The 19,543-nt window shown below is 40.8% G+C and overlaps 1 protein-coding gene across 1 annotated transcript; it reads right to left on the reverse strand.

Annotated features, from left to right (window-relative positions):
• Positions 1–1,698: 1,698 nt before the first annotated feature.
• Polr1f (RNA polymerase I subunit F) lies at positions 1,699–16,998 on the reverse strand. Its single transcript, XM_006989536.4, has 4 exons — positions 16,707–16,998; positions 12,768–12,909; positions 5,358–5,566; positions 1,699–4,781 (listed from the first exon to the last, which is right to left on the reverse strand). Exons 1-4 carry the CDS (start codon positions 16,949–16,951, stop codon positions 4,394–4,396), a joined length of 984 nt encoding a protein of 327 aa, XP_006989598.2. The 5' UTR covers positions 16,952–16,998; the 3' UTR covers positions 1,699–4,393.
• Between the last annotated feature and the right edge of the window lie 2,545 nt (positions 16,999–19,543).

Consider the following 19,543-nt stretch of genomic DNA (forward strand, 5'->3'; position numbering starts at 1 on the left):
CTTTGAAAGGGAAAAATCAGCAGCCATCTTGAGAGACGCTCCCCCGGCCCACACCTCCTCTAAAGGTTTTTGCTGATCAGCAGTTTTAGAACTTGGTAAAACAGGATATGGGGAGTAATGGGCTCAACTGACCAGAAATTGAACTTGTGGGAAAATAGGACTGGAACAATAAATCTGAATATATATTTCAGTGGCTTGGCTAAGCTTGGAATGAAATTTTCCCTGGCAGTATGGCTTGGTCTTAAATCTCTAGGCCAGATGGGGCAAAATGGAGGATCCCAATCAGGCATCTGGCAGGGAACCCTGGAAGAAGACAAAAATGCCGGGAGGTGGCTGTAGTCTCTGGAAATAGCTGTGGGGCTTTGGAACAACCAGAATGGAGGACTGGAAGGGTAGGTGCAAGTAACCCACCTCGATCTCCAAGCTATGTGTGATGCTGGAGTCATTGGTGGGTAGCAGGCTGGGATCCGGCACATCTCAGAGAAGTGGGGCTGAGGAGAAGGTGGCAGTTCCTGGCAAGCAGCCACAGGGCTCTGGGTTATGTGGAGGGGGTTCAGAAAGGAACATACAGGGAGCTGTGAAAAGGTAATTTTAATAAGATTTATTTTGTTTAATTATGTGTATTTATGTTTGGGTATGTACATGTATGTGCAGTCCCCAAGGAGACCAGAAGGCCATGTTAGCCACCCTAGAGGTAGAATTACAGGCACTTGTATGTATGTGCCCTGCCATGGACGTTGGGAGCTGAACTGAGATCCTTCGGGAGAACAGTAAATCCTCTTAACTGCTGAATCATCTCTTCAGCCCCTAAAATCTGCTTTTTCAAGCAGAGCTTCATGTAGTTTTAAAAAGATATTCTTTACAAGTATATATTTAAAAAAATTCTTTTTTTAATAAGGACTGTGTACTGGGCACAACAATTATCTCAATTTCTAAAAGTAGAAATCAGATCTTATCATTATAGAATACAATGCATGATACAAATGAAAGTGAGCAATTGAAAGCAGTCTGTGAGCCACTTGGGAGGCCTGGAATTAAAGGCAAATCTGGGCTCATTTGAGTTCCAGATAATTGTGAGACACATAAAACAAACAAACAAATCCAATAAAACATCATACAGCATAATGTATACTTCCAAAATGAGCCTTGGGTAAAAAAATTCAAAGGCAGAATTTCAGTACTAAGTTTCCTCATGGAAACTAAAAGGATATATACGAGAAAAACTGGAACACTTTAGGGTCAAATATTTCAATTACTAATGCTAGAAATTAAATATAGAGTATTTAGTATTTAACTTATGAAGCCCAGGCAAGATAAAGGGGGGAGGGGATCATAAGATTTAGTAAAGAAGAATAAACAACAGAACAAAAACAAATAAAAAAAACTCATGGCAAATAAAGTCAACAGCACTTTGAGGCTAAGGAATATACAGATGTTTGGGCACAGCTGGTCAGATGTGTTAATATAGGAAATCATGCCGGGCGGTGGTGGCGCACGCCTTTAATCCCAGCACTCGGGAGGCAGAGGCAGGCGGATCTCTGTGAGTTCGAGGCCAGCCTGGTCTCCAAAGTGAGTCCCAGGAAAGGCGCAAAGCTACACAGAGAAACCCTGTCTCGAAAAACCAAATATATATATATATATATATATATATATATATATATATATATATATATGAAATCAGAAACAAGAGCCAATTAGGACACTTTTAAAAAATCATATTTAATGAGAGCAAAACATGAAGCAAATTCCATAAAAGACCTATGGATGGCTATAACAGACAAAAATGTAATGCCACTGCACAAAGCAAGTTAAAATGATGAGGAAAACCAATCATTTTACAGAACTGTATTAGCAGTAGACTGACGACTCAATCTCTAAGTAACTGCTATGCAACACAGGGACCTCAGCTTGATCCCAGCACTCACAGAGAAAAGGCTGGCAGCTGCACATACCCACAGTCCCAGCAACTGGGAATATAGGACAGAAGATGCCTGGGGCTGGCTCACTGGCCAGCCTGCCTAGCTGATCTGTGAGCTCAAGATTCAGTGAGCTCATCTCAAACACTAAGCGGGAAAGAGACTGAGAAAGATACCCAATGTTAAGCCCTGGCTTCAGCATGCATCACATACAGGAACACACAAAGCACAAAGACATCTACAAGGTACAGGTAGGTTCTTTGCTCACACACATCAAGGTCTAGCTGAGTATTTAACTCTAGAACCTGGAATAAGGTGTTCTGCTCTGCAAGTCATTCTTGCCCCTGACAGAATTCAGTTCTTTGTGGATGTAGGACCATTTGCCTGCTGTCTGTTGGCTCTTATCTCCTACCCTTGGGTTACAGGACCCCCTTCATCTACAGTCAGGGAGATTCTCTCATCAAGTTTTTATTATGCCTGTATTTCTCTCAATTTCTCTTTTGCCACTAGATATGGAAAATTTGGATTTTTAAAGGGCTACTGTGATTAGGCTCTACCCACTTAGATCCCTGGTGTGATGTAACAATCACGCAGAGAAAAATCTTTACTCATGAGGATGAGGACAGTAAGTCCTGGGAGTCACCACTTCTTCCACCAAGCACATTCTTTTCAAACCCAAGAGCATCATTTGAGGCAAAATAAAAATGTGGGAATTCAGTTATTTTGCTAATCTGTAATGTACTTTTTTCATCAATAGCATAAACTTTGACATGTTTTCTTGGTATATATGAAGGCTTGAATTACGTGACTTAAAATTAGTTATCTGTATCAAACATAATTATAATTATATATACAGCCCCAAAATATGAAGGAAACATTTACTGAACATTTTCTGGATATGTTACATCAAATCCGAACAGTAAAACTTATTTCAATGCCTTTTCAACTTACATATTCATCTAAATACCACTGTCCAAAGAAAGGTAATGTGAGCCTCATGTACAATTTTTATTTGGCTAAAATTAGTATTTTACTTAAATCACCATAGTAAAAATGTTAAGCAAAAAAGTACCAAAAAATGTTAAAATTTCCCCAATATAAATACCAAGACATTTTACAATCTTTGTTTTTTTGTACTTTTTTAAAAATCTCCCGTTTTCTACTGATTGACAACCTGTGTCAATTTGGAAGTCATAGTTGAGAGAGAGACGGTTTGGACCTTCCCTCCAGTTATCTGGAGTTACCCTCCTCTATCTGCACATTTCAGCTGCTGCCATTCCTTAGACTCTGTACCACAGATTAAATCGAGAAAGAGTTGGCAAAATTCACTCTTTATCAGACATTAATGCTCACACTGTGTCTGCCACTCAGTCAGGGACAACAGCAGTGACTGACATGGAGAGTCAACCCTACCTGTGTATGTACAGATACTAAATAAAGAGTGGTCAACATTTTTTTCACGGTATTTACTACAATTACTAGCCTTTTAATAGTTCCTTAATTATGCTATATGCACACCAATGTTTCTTCCATGTTGCTTAATGGAGGAAGAATTACATCTCTTGATTGACTTTATATCCTTGTTCCTCAATAAAATACATTATAGACATTAAAGTCTGTAAATGTATGGCTATGGATTGATTATGAGCCTCAATCAGCTTACCCTCTCATAACCATCTTCTGGTTCGTCACAACATATTCCACACTTTTATCAATAAAAGCAATAATGGTTGTCTCTTCCTCAAAGCAATTCTAGTAGCCTAACCCTAATCATTAAAAAGTTACTAAAAATTTTCAATTAGTAAGAACCACATTATCCTATCTTCATCTTGCTCATGATCCATACATAACAAAATGAAGACTGTAGAGACATGAGGTAAAAGTTAACAGCCCTTCCCATTCTAGTCTCGGGGTTAGAGAAAATACACACACACACACACACACACACACACACACACACACACACACACACACACACACACATTCTAGTAGGAGAAAATGAGTTTCCCACCTACCATATATTCAACACTAACAGCCACAGGGTACATAAGAGTTCTAGATATTCTTTAGCTGTACATATTCAATAAAATAGAAATACTGTTTAAGGGAAATTTAAAACTGGTAAATGCATTGAGCTTTAAAAAAAATCATGTTCTGACTAAAGGCATATTTTTATTATCAGAAAAAAACTGAAAGTGTCATAAAGTTCTCTGGCAAATATTGAGAATGTAAAATTTTATGCAGAGCGTTAACATCTGACACAGGAGTGAAAGCAGTTGTTAACATTTTACACTGTATATAATAAAACAATACTTAATGATCCTGGTTTATCTAAAATTTACAGTCACTTGTGTGATTTCAGTACAAAATCCTCCAATTACTAATCCAGTGTCTGTGCACTTCCCACATCTCACATGTCCTGCCTTTCCCAACATCTGTCCATCGATATGTAAGTATGCCAACAACAGAAAAGACCGTCACTGACTCTTCTTAGGTGACGTAACGTCAATGTCTTCAGCGTGTTTCCTTTTCTTTTTTTTCTTCTTATGGTCACTTTGGTAGCCACTGGAGTCACTGGCTTGGAAAACAGGGTCCTGATCCTCCTGGTCCCTTTTCTTCTTCTTTTTCTTCTTCTTAGGCTCTTCTTCACAGAGGTCATTCACAGCATCACCACATAGTAGGTCTGTTCCTTCCTTTGGAGTGACATCTGCACAATCTGATAGCTCCGTGACACCACCGACTGCTGCATATGCTTCTGCGTCTTTCTTCTTCTTCTTCTTTTTCTTCTTTGAAGTTTTTTCAGCAACCTCTTCAATGCCAACTTCTGCTACATCTTCAGAAACTACAGAGCTCTTAATTTGCAAACTGTAAACAAGCAGATTTTAAAAATATTAACAGCAATAAGCAAAATGACAGGAAAAATGAAGTCAAGACGATTTCAATAGACGATGTTTCTTGCACAACAAAGGTATATAAGGTGGTTAGTGTGGCTCTAATTCTACATGTTCTATCTTGTTATCACTCAGGCCACTGAAATATCTACAAGTTGTCAATGACAAGCTCAAAGGTAAAATTACCTAGCTAGTTTTTGATCTTTGTGTTTTTTCCTGATAGCAGGCTGGCCTCCAAATCAGGATTCTCCTGTCCAAGCTTTCAGAATGCTGGGAATTCTGGCACATGCTACTGTATCTGGCCCAAATTTAACAACAACAACAACAACAAAAAAAAAAAAAAACCACACTTTTTTTTCTTTTATTATACTTTTATAGAAGCTCAAAAACGGCTTCAAACTTTGGGGTTGGTTAAGAAAACCCTAGATAATAACATTAAATCCAGGCTAATTAACTAAACCAGGGACATCTGATGAAGAAAAAGTATTTACTTCTGGTATATACAAAAGCAATAGTCTCCTATTTACTATTCCAATCATCATACACTAACCTTGTGGCATTCAGTTTTCCTCGAATGCAGAATACTCCAGCAGAATCTGAATCTAAGCGGAATACATCAAATTCTAGTTCATCACCTACATTTATTTCCAAGGTCTGCCATTCCTCATACGACATCTGCTCAGGCTTAGGGATAGAGGCATTAAAACACCCATGTACTAAACAGCCAATATGACTAGAAGATACTTTATTAACTGTACCCTGTAAAGGAAAGAAAAGAAACACCATCAACAAGAGTCAACTTTATAATCCTGAAACTCACCTTCAAAAGAGAAAGTATCAGATTAATGGCATGTTTTTATATCAAAGGTTTAAAAAAAAAAATCTAACTTGTCATGTCATAGCAAAGCATAATTTTAGAAAACTTAGAAACTTTAAACTGTATTAAATAATTACATTGTCTACTATAAATGGATAAGCAACAACTAAGTCAGTTCTGCCTTAATATATGGCGGGGGGTGGGGGGTGGGAGGACAGGACAAAGAAGCCTGAGTTCCCACTGCTGGGTCCCCAGGGAGTAGAAAACTCTAACCACACTGAAATCAAGAGAAAGTGCACTGTGATGTGCTACAACAAGGCAGGAAGCATATGCAACTGGGTACAGATTAATATTTCTATAGACACACTGAATTCCAAAGCTCACAATTACATATTCTACTAATTCAAATTAATATGATATAAACAGTTCTATTAGGAGATAGTTTATTCTTTATCAACCTGGAACACTGAGTCTTGGCTAAGTCAGAAAAACTTAAAAGTATTACGTGATTTTAAGACTTAAAAATGAAGCTTTCCATGAGATTTAGTTTTTACTCTAAATTCAGGAATCAACACACATAAAGTATAAGAATGAAAACCTTGCTGGGCAGTGATGGTGCGCGCCTTTAATCCTAGCACTTGGGAGGCCTCTGCAGGCGGATCTCTGTGAGTTCGAGGCCAGCCTGGTCTACAGAGTGAGATCCAGGAGAGGCACAAAACTACCCAGAGAAACCCTGTCTCAAAAAACAAAACAAAAAAAAAATTTCTAAAAGATGCATTTTCTGAAACACAGAACATAAAAATAATGTGGCCATGCATACAATACAAACTGTTACAGAATGTGACCAAATATGAAGCTTCCTTATCTGTCGTGACTAGGTGTCTGATGGTCCCACCCTTAACTTCTGAATGAGGACGCCAATCTGTAAAGAATACTTGCTCATGGAGTAAATACCTGATATGGGCTGCTAAGACAGCTTAGTCAGGACAGGTACTTGCTCCCCAGCCTGACGACCTGAATTTGACCCCCAGGCCCCGGGTGGTCAAAGGAGCTAACTGACTCTGCATGTTGTACTGACTTCCGTGTGCACGCTATGGTGCTTGCACACTGAAGAACATGCAAGCACACACAACAAATGGGTGTAATTAATAAAGTATCTAGCATCTTAGAAAAGGCAAAACTGTAGACAGGAAAAAGATCAATGGCTGTCAAGAACTGCTGGGAACAGTGAGAATTAGGAGGCATTGCACAGGGGAACTTCAGGGCAACCCACATACTCTGCATAATGTTGAACAGACGGCACAGTATGTTTATGAAAACCTACAAGACCGAAACATTTCATTGTACAGGGAAGCTCCACAAGCAGGAAGATGAACAACCTAAAATAACTTCAGGAAGTCCCTGAAACTGATGAGATTCACTGGGTCCCTCCCTCCCAGAGTAAACAACAAAGGTTGCTAAGAATCATTCCCAAACATGCTAAGCTGCAAAGACAACTTAGACAAGGCAAACTGCAATGAAGACTGAGATCTGGAAGAAATAGGAAGCAGATGAGCTGCCTGGAGGACATTAAGACCAATTAAGTTGCTTGGAAAGGACACTCTCCAACTCTTGAGCTCCTTGCAGTCTATGCAGTGTGCTCCAGGCTCCCAGGTTGCGAGCTGCCATCTGTGCTGTGGTAGACTTTGGTGACACAGCTGAATGAGCCATTTCTGCTCCTGTAACTCCTCACCCATGTTCCTCTAAGTAACCCCAATAATACTCATTGGTTCACCAAGTTGGACTTGAGTGATATCCATACTTTGGTCTATCATGGGCTTCCTATCTGGAGTGAGTAGACATGTGTGTTGCATCTCCCTAAGAAAAGTCTTGTCATACAATAGCATGGACAAGACCTGCATAAGCCCAAGCTAGACAAAATTCCAGCTCAGAAGAGGGGTGATGGGCACAAGGTCCCACTCGAGCTAAGGAGATATTGGCATTTGACTGCACCTGGAGAGGGAAAGTCAGTTTTCTTTAACAGTGAAATACCTAGTATACCAACTACACTCAAAGCCAGGCCCCATGTCCAGGGGAGTCAGCCAACACAAATTGAATTTAAAAAAAGAGAGAAACATGAAGTTGGGTAGGGGATATGAGGAGGAGCTGGGAGGAGTTAGGGGAGTGGAATGAATACAACACATTAGATTGTGAACATTCGCAAGGAAAGCTGTTTGGACCAAAGGGTATACCGCATGACACACAGCGCTCCCAGTGCCACTAGATGAATGAACAGGCAAAGACGGAGGAGCAAAGTGGGTTTCTTGTTTTTTGTTTTATTTTATTTGCTTGTTTGGTTGGTTTTGTTGTTGTTGTTGTTGGACTGTTTTAATTGAAATTGACATTCTTATTTGTATTTTTTATTTTATTATTCTTTTTTCTTTTTAAAAATCTTTATCTTATTTTTATTATTTCTTTGTTAGTTTGTACTGTATGTATGGCCACATTATTTTATGTTCTGTGTTTCAGTAAAGAGGGGCTGGAGGGAGGGCTCAGTGGTTAAGAGCACTGGCTACTCTTTCAGGCACCTGAGTTTGATTGCCAGCACTCACACAGCAGCTAACAACCATCTGTAACTCCAGTCTCAGGGCATCTGGGGCCCTCTTCTGACCTCTGCAGACACTGCATGCACATGGTGCACAGACATACACAGACAAAACACGCAGATAAGTAAAAGGCAGTGTGTCAAAGAGCAACTGTCATTGCCACATTAGACACAAAAGAGAAATAACAGGATCAAAAGGGACCAATGCAGTACTCTATCAATCTGTAGAGATAAATAAAAGAAGGAATCAACTAAGAGTATTTAAAACTGAATGTAGAAGCAAATAAAAAGAACCATATGGAAACCTATTGCTCTGTAAGCCAATTGAGTGTGTGCATATTCTTTCTCTTTGAGGAGTCTTATAGAAGTACTCTGAATGGGGGCAAGCAGTGCTTCCCCCAGAAGATGAAAGGTTATTAAAGGAAAATCTCAGAGCCAGGTATGAGATGTTTCCCTATGACTCAGTGGTCAGGGAGGACCCAGTGATACCCAAAACAACAGAGAACACTGCCACTGCTGTTGGCTGCCCACCAGAGCTAGATGGTAAGACCCTATCACTTAAGATGCAACAGACTTTGGTTACAGGACACAGAGAAATCAAACTGGAACTGATCTCAAAACTTTTTTGCTGGCTAGATTTCACAGTGCCAGAGCTGATGTGGGGAGCATCATCAACAGTCTTACCCAGTTAGTGAACTCTGCATGCTACAATTCTGACCTACCAGGCAGATCCAATAGTGGCAAGAGTGCTATGGGAGTGACCACCTTTTATCTTCTAGAATTTGAGACCTGCTCCACAGGAGGGAATTAATGTCTGTATTGTAAACCTGGTCAAAAGCCTATGGCTTGGGAGGTCCTAGGTCCTAGGGAGGAACTTGCATACTAATAATAGATCTCAGAATCTTAGAAAATAGAACAAATCAAATCCAATCAGAAGGAAAATGATGATAAAGACCAGAGTAGAACTGGTTCTTAGAAAAGGTAAACAAGATTGGTAAAACTGTAACTGGGAATGGGGCAGAGGCAAATAAAAGTGAAAAACAAACTGTTTTTACAGAAATGAAAAGACTATTAGAGATTATTCCTAAATAAACATTGTATGTTAACATATTAGAAAATTGAAAAGAAATGAACAAACTTCTGGACACGTATGACCTAGTAAAGTTGAACCAAAAGTCCCTTGGAATAGACCCATAATAATGACACTGAACTGGTAATAAAAAAGTCCTCTATAAAGAAGTAAGAACTACCACCAGTGCCTCTCAAGCTTTGCTGTATGAATGAAGAGGTAGGTACTCATTCTGTGTATATTACCTTATTACCAAAACTTGAAAATGATACAAAATGAAATCTAGTAATTCAGTTTCCTGGTAAACACAGAATGAAAAATCCCTTAGAATAACTGTAACTGAAGGTAAGAGTGTTATCAAAAACTCATGTAACATGGTCAAGTTAACCAGTTTCATTACAGGGACTTAAGAATTATATGATATACACAAACCAGTCAAATATAATTACACAAATAGAATGAAGGATTAAAATCCTATCATCATCTTAACAGATGAAGAAACAGCATTTGATAACTGTCAGCATTCCTTCATGATAAAAAGCCCTTAAGAAGTTAGAAAGACACAATAAAGACCCATGCATGTCAACTCACAGCCAACAACACACTGGAAGGGAAACAGCACTTCCTATTAAACCTGAAATAATACAAGCTTATCCCTTCTCACCGCCCTCCTTCAATACAGAAGCAGAAACCAGCCAGAGCAAGGAGGCGCTACAATGAAACAGAAGGCACACTGTAAACAGACATCGCCTGTCCCAACCGCCTGTTCCCAAACACCCGGCAGCTGCTTCCCAAATTACCACACAGAAGCTTATATTAATTATAAATGCTCACCCAATAGCTCAGGCTTATTACTAACCAGCTCTTACATTTTAAGTTAGCCCATATTCCTTATTTACACTCTCCCACATGGAGGTATCTTTATTAGCATAGCACATTCATCTCCTGCTCCCTCTGCATCTAGCTGGTGACTCCTCTGACTCCATCCTTCTCCTTCCCATCATCCTTAGTTTGGTTGCTCTACCTATATTTCCTGCCTGGCTACTAGTCAATCAGTGTTTTTATTAAACCAAATCAAGTGTCAAATCTTTACAGTGTACAAGATAATTCCACAGCAGCACACCTATAGGAAAGTCTCAATTATCCCCATGTGTAGGCAAGGGATAACTCAATACATAGAAAAACCTAAGGCCTCCACAAAATTTTAGAACTGACAATTGAATTCAGTTAAGAAGCACATATAAAAAGAAACAAAGTCAGTAGCTTTTCTATATAGTATAATAAATTTGCTGAAAAAAGTAAAATTAACCCTATTCACAATAGCCCCAGACAAAAATAAACTCCTCGGTGATAAACTTCACTGAGGAGATGTAAAGAAAACCTCACTGAAAGAAAGCAAAGACACCAACAGAAAGGCCCCGGGCTCCCATCGGGAGACCCAGTACCGTCACAATGACGGCATTGCTAGAGGCAGTCTGCAGCCTGATATCCCGATGACTAACAGTGTTCCGCACAGGATTAGAAAACAAAATCCTTAATTCATACAGACACACAACAGCTAAAGCAATCCTTAGAAAGGAGGAACAAAGGTGATAAAACAATATTCTAGTCACAGTTCAGAACACAAGAAACTATAGAATGATAGTGTCATGAAAACAGATGCACAGTCTGATGGAAAACAGAACATAAAATAAACTCAGGCACTGCAGCCAGCTAGCTTTACCAAGGTGCCAAAAACAGCCTTTCCAAATGGTTCTGGCAAAACTGGATCAACAACTGCACAAAACACAACTCAACATGGGTGAAGAAAGACCTTAATGCCACATACAAAACTCTGACTTCCCAAGAAAACAGGAGAAATGTGTCGGACAGAAATAAAGACAGTGACTGTTCTGGACAGGACAACCAAGGCGTGCGCACACACACACACACACACACAGAGCAAAAACACTTAAAATAACTGTAACTAAAGTGATTATATAAAACTACTTCTGCACAGCAAAGGAAACAGCCAGCAGTTAAAGAGACAGCACGCACGATAGGAGAAATGTCTGCCAGATGTTCATGTGACAGAGTCAATATCCAGAAGATAAAGAACCAAGAACTGAAAAGTAATCAATTAAAAATGGGCAAATGGTTGGTTAGCCACACCCAAAAGAAGCAGAGACAGCCAATTAACAGATGGGGCAATGCTCGCAAGGGAAACACAAGTCACAGTTTCGGTGAGATATCTGCAATAGCTGATCTTCCCTGTCAAAACCTGACAGGGTTTAGAATTCACCTCGTGACTGTGGGGCACTACTGGGTGTGTTTATGAGACCGTTTTCAAAAATATTAACAAAACTACAAAAAACAGCCCTGGATAGGAGCAGACCCAGGGCCAGGACCCAGGGAGAGTAAAAGGAGAAAAGCAGAAATCAAGTTAGGTTCTAGTACTCCTTTCTCTGTTTCTTGGCCCAGCGGGATGAGAACTTCTGTGCTCTGTGCCTTCTTGCCAAGTAAAGTAGGAGCCAAACAAAATCTTTCCTCTCTCAAGCTATTTCTGTCAAGTATTTTGTTATAACAAGAAAACGACTCAATACACTACCTACAACAGTGAGTAACAACAAAAATTACATGCTGGAAAGTGTGAGAGAAAAGAACTCATACAAGTTCCTGGTGTGAATGTAAAAACAGACATGGGAAGCAGGATGTAAGTTTCTAAAAACAAAAGGTAGTGCTACCATATGATTGTAACAATCCAAGAGAAATAAAATCAACACAGAACAGAAATGCCTGTATATCCACAGTTTAGATGGCACTATTCACAATAGCTAAGACACAGAATCAATCCACAAGTCTGTCAAGGATGAATGAATAATTAGTTTGTGTACATAGCACAATACTGAGTAATACACATATCCATAGTGTTGAAGCCTACAGAGGTTTCCTGGGGAGATCTGAGCCTGCTTTACCCAGCAGGACTGCATAAGAGGATGATTGGGCTATGGGCCAAGGTACCAAGTGTTTGGAAGGGTCTACACTTGGCTGTGCCTAGCAGGGGGAGGTCTTTTGCCCCTCCCCTTGGCATTGTTATAAAAAGTCCTTTTGAATAAAGTTTCTGGGCTGTTGGATATTGATCCAGTTCCTCCTGAAGCTATCCTGTGTTTCTGTCTTTCTTCTTCTGGGCTAGGCTCATCACTCTATCTACAAGTTCCTTATTCCTCTCCTCGTAGGAGCTCTGTAAAAGGTGGGGGCTGGTCCCCACACCACAGAAGAAGTCCTGCGATTTGCAGCAATGAAGACAGTGGAGTGCATCATGTTAAGAGAAATAAACCAGATATCAAAAGACAAGTACAGATTCTCTTCCATGTGGGAACTAAAATTCATTTTAAAAAGCAACCTGGAAGTAGAATAGTGATTACTAGGGAGTAGGAAAGATGATAGGTCAGGGTAGGGGCACATACAGAGAAAATTATATCAAAAAAGTAAGAAAAAATGATGTACATACCATTAACTTCTGCCCCGGTTCAGGGCAGAAAATAACAAAATCTGCTTCAATGTTAAGATGAATGTGTCCTTGATCATCATAAATATCTCCCAGTTCACCTACAACTCTGATGTTATCATATGCAATAGGGACACCTAAAAGGCTGTTTAAAACAAACAAAAAAAGATATTGTTAATCCTTTTTAAAGATAATCATACTGGAGCTGGGCAGTGGTGGCACACGGCAGAGGTAGGTGGATCTCTGAGTTCAAGGCCAGGCTGGTCAATAGAGTTAGTTACAGGACAAGCCAGGGTTATACAAAGAAACCCTGTCTCAAGAAAAAAATAAAAAAAAAAAAGAGAGAAGAAAAGAAAAAGAAAGATAATCATACTGATCTACTATATCTCCCTGATATACCAGCCATTCCCAAAACATAATGCATCACCTAGTCTTATAGGTTATAGGCTGGCTAACAATAGCAGATTTTAGCAATAACACTTTACCAAAAAAAAAAAAAAAAATTCCTATGTCTTAGTTAAGTTAAAGTGACTATCAACATGGGTCTTCAGAACTATGCACTGGCAATGAACTGATACTTCCTTATATGCTACCTCTGTGAATCAACCACTAGGAGAAATCACGGGACTAGGTGAGGAAAACATCTATGACTATGTATGAGTGACTACAGGAAATTCTGACATTATCTACCACACAGATACTTCAAAAGCCAGGAAAGAAAGTCTGGTATGTACAGAACAGTTCTGTACTTGTGCAAGCAGCCTTTATGCATGACTCTTGAATAAGGGACAAACCTGTTTATAAATTGCTGGGGACAGAATTTACATTTAAAAATAAATATATCAACATACAAGCATCTGTCAACTTTGCATGCTCTTAACATACTAAAAAATTGCTGAGAATGGAGTAATACTTAAATCTAACAAGACTGTTTTGTGGGACTTTTCATTAAAGCACAGATAACTGTAGATATAGCATGTTTATCTGAGCTCTAAATGCAAAATGCCTGGATCAACGCTCATTTTGTGATTACTTATCCAGCAATTCGTATGTGTGAGTGCAGAAGCAGCTAACTTCTCCAGTCTTCCCAGGCAGTTTATGCCTGATGCCGTGTACTGAAACAGTTTATGAGGCTGGGACACCATGTAAAAATTTTAATTATGTAGGTTGTGTTAATCTTTAAATTTCATTTCAGCATCGTGAACAATATTTTCATAACAGTAAAGAAAACATTACAAATTATTGCTTCTAAGGGGACGCTAAGTCCCAAAGGGTTCAACAACACTAAAGATTGTTATGAACACGAAAAGGCTAAAAGAATTTGTGTAAACCCATAAAACCTTGGGGAACTACCTAGAATATCTTACCAAAAGTCATACATTTGAAGAAAGACAACCTAACACTATACATCTTTTTCTCTTTTCTCTTTATTAAAACAAAACAAAACAAAATCTTAAGTAGTTATAAGGTCCACATGGCAATCTCACCTAGGACATGTGGGGACAACTAAATCATGTTGAAGGGGCATGTAGTTTGTTTGAGCATTTAAGACTTCTTTGGGACTACTATGACAGAATACATTTGATGTCTTTAAATAACCCAAGGATGCCAAATGGAAAAGAATGGGCTTTGTTTTGTTTCATTTCCCCCACAAATGGCCTCTTACAGGTTCAACTTAGAAGTTATAATGTGATTTTAGAAAACCACTTACTTTCTCTAAGAGAACAGTCCAAAGTTGAAATGGGATACCTTTTTAGAAACATCCTGCCACTGAGAAAGAAAGGTAAGTCGTCAAACAGGAGATACTGGTGAGATGACTTAAGCAAACATGGGAGCCTGGGTGTGTGTGTGTGTGTGTGTGTCTGTCTCTCTCTCTCTCTAATTTAAAGGTCTGATACAGACCAACTGATGCTATGGGATTGCCCACAAGTCTGAAAACATTAACTATACATGATAAATGGCTAATTAATATTATAATACAATTCTCAATTTTTCAATGTTTTGTCCCTTCCTTGCTTTATTAATACTTTTAACTAATACTTGAATAACATTGGAACCTGATCTGCACTGAAAAAAAAAATAGGTTTCTTTTAGCATACCTTGTTAGTAACAAGGGGGGGGGGGGGTATCCAGATAAATTTAAGAGTATATTCTATTCTACATGGCTGCATTATCCAACTCTGTTACAGAAATTATCAGTTTCTCACCTGGAATAATAGCTTCCATTATACATTTCTAGATTAATTTTCCTCTAATGGATGAAATGACGGGTTAGAATGCTATGTAACATAACTGCCTGTGTTTTCATATTTAATGATCACCTTGTATATTCTTAAGTCTTTCAAACCCTCTAATCGTTCTCCTTAGATAATTACAAAAATTGCTAACTGATCTTTGTCTACTGCCTCATCCTATTTAAACTATCATCTAATTCGAAATTGTTTCTTAAATTACAGATCTGGCCATGTCTCAGGGACTCTCAAGGGAGTGTCAAGTCTCAGCTGGAGGCTAATAAGTGGATAAAGCAATAACTGTGTTTTAAGAATCAAAAACATGGGACTGGAGAGATGGTTCAATAGTTAAGAGCACTTGCTTCTCCTGCAAAGGACCCAGGTTCCATTCCCAGCACCTATCCACAGTTTCAATTTCTGAAGATCTGATGCCTTCCTCTGAGGGCTCCAGGCATGCACATGGTATATATAAACATGTAGGCAAAACACTCATGCACACAAATAAATCGAATAGAAAAAAACAGTAACAAAATAAAACAAGAATAAAAACAAACGAACAGATAAAGGCAGAGGGGGAGGAATATAACAGCCACCTTCTGAGTCACTTTACTTAGGAATCCAACAGCACTCAATGCGTTCCCCCCAACAAAAGCTTCATCGCAGTTACACTGTTACTTACAGTCAGTCCTCTGTTTACGCCACTCACTGGCTGGAATGCTACCATTTAATTACCATCCTACTGTGTTGTTCTCAAGAGTTACAATATCTAATTTCACTTCTCTCTATATAACTTAATTTAGTTCTGTCAAATTTAACAGTTCTCTGGATTTGGCTTACATTTATATCCCCACAAGAGCTCAAAGCTCCTTGAAAGTAGGGTCCCATTTTTCCTTGTCTTTCTATCCAACTCCCTAAGACATAACAGACATACAGGTATGTACTGCTGCTTAGAGGAAGCTGTATTAGTCTAGGCAGCCTTGATAGTAATAGAAGTAATAACAGCTTTAGACAAATTGCCTAAGAACAGTCACCACGGAAATCCCTGCAACTCTGAAGTTCCACAGAATTACTGAAGGACAATAATGTCTCAGGAACCCATATTCCTCAGTCTTGAGTATCTCAATATAAATATACTAGTTTACTTTGTTTATGTCTAGAGAACTGAATAAACTGTTCCTACAAACAAAACTAAGCAAAAGGTGATATTCATCATGCATCCCCAATTGGACCCTAGAGAAGAAAACCTCGAGAAATTGCCCAAAGTACAACAAATCCACTTATGCTTTGCAATGAAACGACTTAATGTTTATATGCTGTCTTCCCAGGTAGGAGAAAGAATCTAGTACTGACGGCAAAATTTCACTATTAAGGAGAACACACCCGGAAGTGGCTAAATGAAACTTTTACAAAGCTCCGCCTATGGGGTCCCTAGACACCGGGCACTGCTGGTCTCCACCCTGGGACTGCCCTCGGCACGGCCGCCGCGGTCCGTCACGATGGCTCTCAGTTTCATCCCCAGGAGCGGGGCCACCACACTGCGCCCCCCGCCCGCCCGCCCCCGGTGCGGCCCGCGACTGTGGACGCCCGGGGCGAAGGTTCCGAAGCCCGTGCGACCGCACTTGGGCGGCGCCGTGGGGTTTCGCGGCCAGGGCCGGGCCCGAGCCGAGAAGGGCCCGAGCCGAGAGAGGCCGCCGAGACGCCGAGACCGTACCTCTCGGAGTAGCGCAGGAGCTCGGCGTCCAGCTGCTCGCGGATGCCCGTGCGCTTCCTGCTCAGGTAGCGGGGCGACAGGGCGATGTGCCTGCGGTGCGGGGCGGCCACCAGGCAGGAGTAGCGGCTGCTCACCAGCGCACACGCCGCGGCGTAGCTCGGCAGCTCCAGGCAGGGCAGAGCCCCGGCCGGACCCGCCGCGGAGGCCGCCTTGGGCCGCGGGGACTCGGTACAGCCCGCAGCCATGCGGCTTGTCCTGCGCTTCGCGGCGCGCACAGATGACGCCACCTCCCTGCCCCGCCTCCGACGCGCGGCCACATCATCAGCCAGCGACCGCCCGGGCCGGGGATTTTTATGTCTAAGGCTGCGTTATGCAGGTGTGACCAGCAGGGGGCAGCCGCTCTTCCCCACCGAGCATGGAAATCCAGAGGCAGATGCAGATCGTTCCTCGCTGAGAAGTATGCTGTTATGAGGAGAAGCTTGATTTTATTGATCTGGGCACTCAGACCTAAAAGGGCAGAGGCCCAGTATAGTCAGGTTTTTTTTTTCCAGCTCTTCGCTTGTTTTCAATGCTGGGCCAAGCTCTAGTAAATTAGTATTTTCTTTTTGTGTATTGTGGCTTTTTTGCTTTGAGACAGCGTCTCTCCGTGTAGCTTTAACTGGCTTGAAACTCACTGTGTTTAAAGCCTCTTGAAACTCACAAGCTGGTTTAGTTCTAACTCTTAGAGCTCTGCCAGCCTCTGCCTCAGGAGAGCTGGGATAGACCGCACGTGCCACTTTGCCCGGTTAAGTATTTGCTTTATTGGATTTAGCATGACTATTAATAGGAGTGCCTGACAAATGTTTATAAACTGAAGCTCTTCAATAAGGAAGCGGAAATATCAGTGGAGTGTATTTTCGGTGGTGAGCCCAGTCCTACACAGCAGGCCACGACTCTCAAAAGGCAACAACTGCACGGGACCACCATCTCTCTCCAATCCGGCTTCCCTCTTCCTCTGCTGAATCGCTGTGAAGTGTGTCATGCCATGCTTTTCACGTGGCTAAGCCCAGCTACTAGCCTTGGGCTTTTTGTTGTACAGCCAGACATGAATCAAATCGGCAGGAGGACTTGTAATGCTCAAAGAGGAAACAAAGCCTCACGGGGACAGCACTGTCCTAACGGCCCAAACTAAACTGTCCTCTGGCTCTTACAACCCTCCCTTCTTCAGCAATGACCCCTAAGCCTTGGGTGCAGAATTGTACTGTAGATGTATCAGTTGAGAGCAGAATCCACAACTCTATCTTTTGATTGATCGTTTCTGAAATGGTCTCCATCTGTTGCAAAGAGAAGTTTCCTTGATGAGGGGTGAGGACTACACGTATCTGTGTGTATAAAGACAAATATTTAGAATGTAGTTAGGGGTTTGGCTCTTTAGGGAAGTGGTAGTTGTAGATTCTCTTCCAAGATCCATGATATCACAAGCCATGGATAGTTGGTTAGGTTTCCATTACTAAGCATGACTTCCCTTCTGCTGAGTGGGTCTTAAGTCCAAATAAAGAGCTGTTGATCACCACCAACGTATGTGTGCCACTAAGGGACCCTTTATTATCCCATTCTGGTTATTGTTGTGGTTCGTAGGCATCATAGCTGTGTAGGGCTTGCATGGTGACTTATGAACCATGCTTCTGGGTCAGTTCCATCCCAGGCCCTCTAGGCTCTGAGTCTGAAGTGCATGGTGTTTTCAGCAATGTAGACTTGCGTCTAAGATACAACAAAGGATGGAAACAATACCTTCTAATGTTCTGCGAGTCTCTTAACTCAAAGACAGCTTTCATGCCTGGTGTTGGGCTTTTCATTAGATAGCAGACATGGTGCTGAAGAGTATCTGGGAGGTTCTGCAGCCAGATCACCAAACAACAGAAAGAGAGAGCGCCATCTGGCTTGAGCTTCTGAAACCTCAAAGCCCATCCTCAGTGACAGACTTCCTCCAATAGAGCCACACCTCCTAATAGTGTCACTCCCTGGTGACCACACATTCCACTCTGTGAGCCAGAGTGGCCTAAGTGGAAATAGTATGTAAACATGAACATTTATTTGGCATATGTTATACTAGCTTCATGCCAAGAGAAATGCACAGCAAAGAATGGCGTGAGTTTAACCCTCTTCGAGACCTGAAAATCCTCTCTAAACCTTTTATACTAGTACCCTGCATATCTGCTTACCATCAAGAGATGATAAGTGGTTCAAAAACTTAAATAAGATAAATAGCATTTCTGTCTTAGTTAGAGTTTCTATTGAAAGCAAATTGGGGAGGAAAGGGTTTATTTGACTTACACTTCATCATTGTTCCACTGAAGGAAGTCAGGACAGGATCCTGGAGGCAGAACTGATACAGAGGCCATGAGGGGAGCTGTTTACTGGCTTGCTCATCATGGCTTGCTCAGCCTGCTTTCTTATAGAACCCAGGACCACCAGCCCAGAGATGACACCACCCACCATAGGCTGGACCCTCTCCCATGGATCACTAATTGAGAAAATGCCTTGCAGCGGGATATCGTGGGGGCATTTCCTCAACTAAGGCTCCTTCCTCTTTGATGACCCGAAGTTGACACACAAAACCAACCAGTACAATGTCCTTTATGATTTTTTTTATTTCAAATTCATCATGTGACAAAAATGGGATCAAATTGCTCTTAAAGTCCAATGATAAATGTTTCAAGTCCATAAACAAGAAATTCAGTACCCTTTAGCTTTTGCTGCAAAGATCTGTAACAGTGGTATAGAAGAATTTTGCATTAATTGATGCTAATTTTGTCCGAACACTAGAATCAACTGAGTAATTTTAAAAAACAAATTTT

The sequence above is a fragment of the Peromyscus maniculatus genome, chromosome 14 (assembly GCF_049852395.1).
Source record: "Peromyscus maniculatus bairdii isolate BWxNUB_F1_BW_parent chromosome 14, HU_Pman_BW_mat_3.1, whole genome shotgun sequence".
Classification (NCBI taxonomy): Eukaryota; Metazoa; Chordata; class Mammalia; order Rodentia; family Cricetidae; genus Peromyscus; species Peromyscus maniculatus.

Excerpts from the sequence above, each read along its gene's own strand:
- Polr1f (XM_006989536.4), bottom strand. The coding sequence starts at position 16,951 with ATGGCTGCGGGCTGTACCGAGTCCCCGCGGCCCAAGGCGGCCTCCGCG. Across the intron at positions 12,910-16,706 it reads CTCCTGCGCTACTCCGAGAG|CCTTTTAGGTGTCCCTATTG; the intron begins GTACGGTCTCGG and ends TGTTTTAAACAG. Across the intron at positions 5,567-12,767 it reads AACCGGGGCAGAAGTTAATG|GGTACAGTTAATAAAGTATC; the intron begins GTATGTACATCA and ends TTTCCTTTACAG.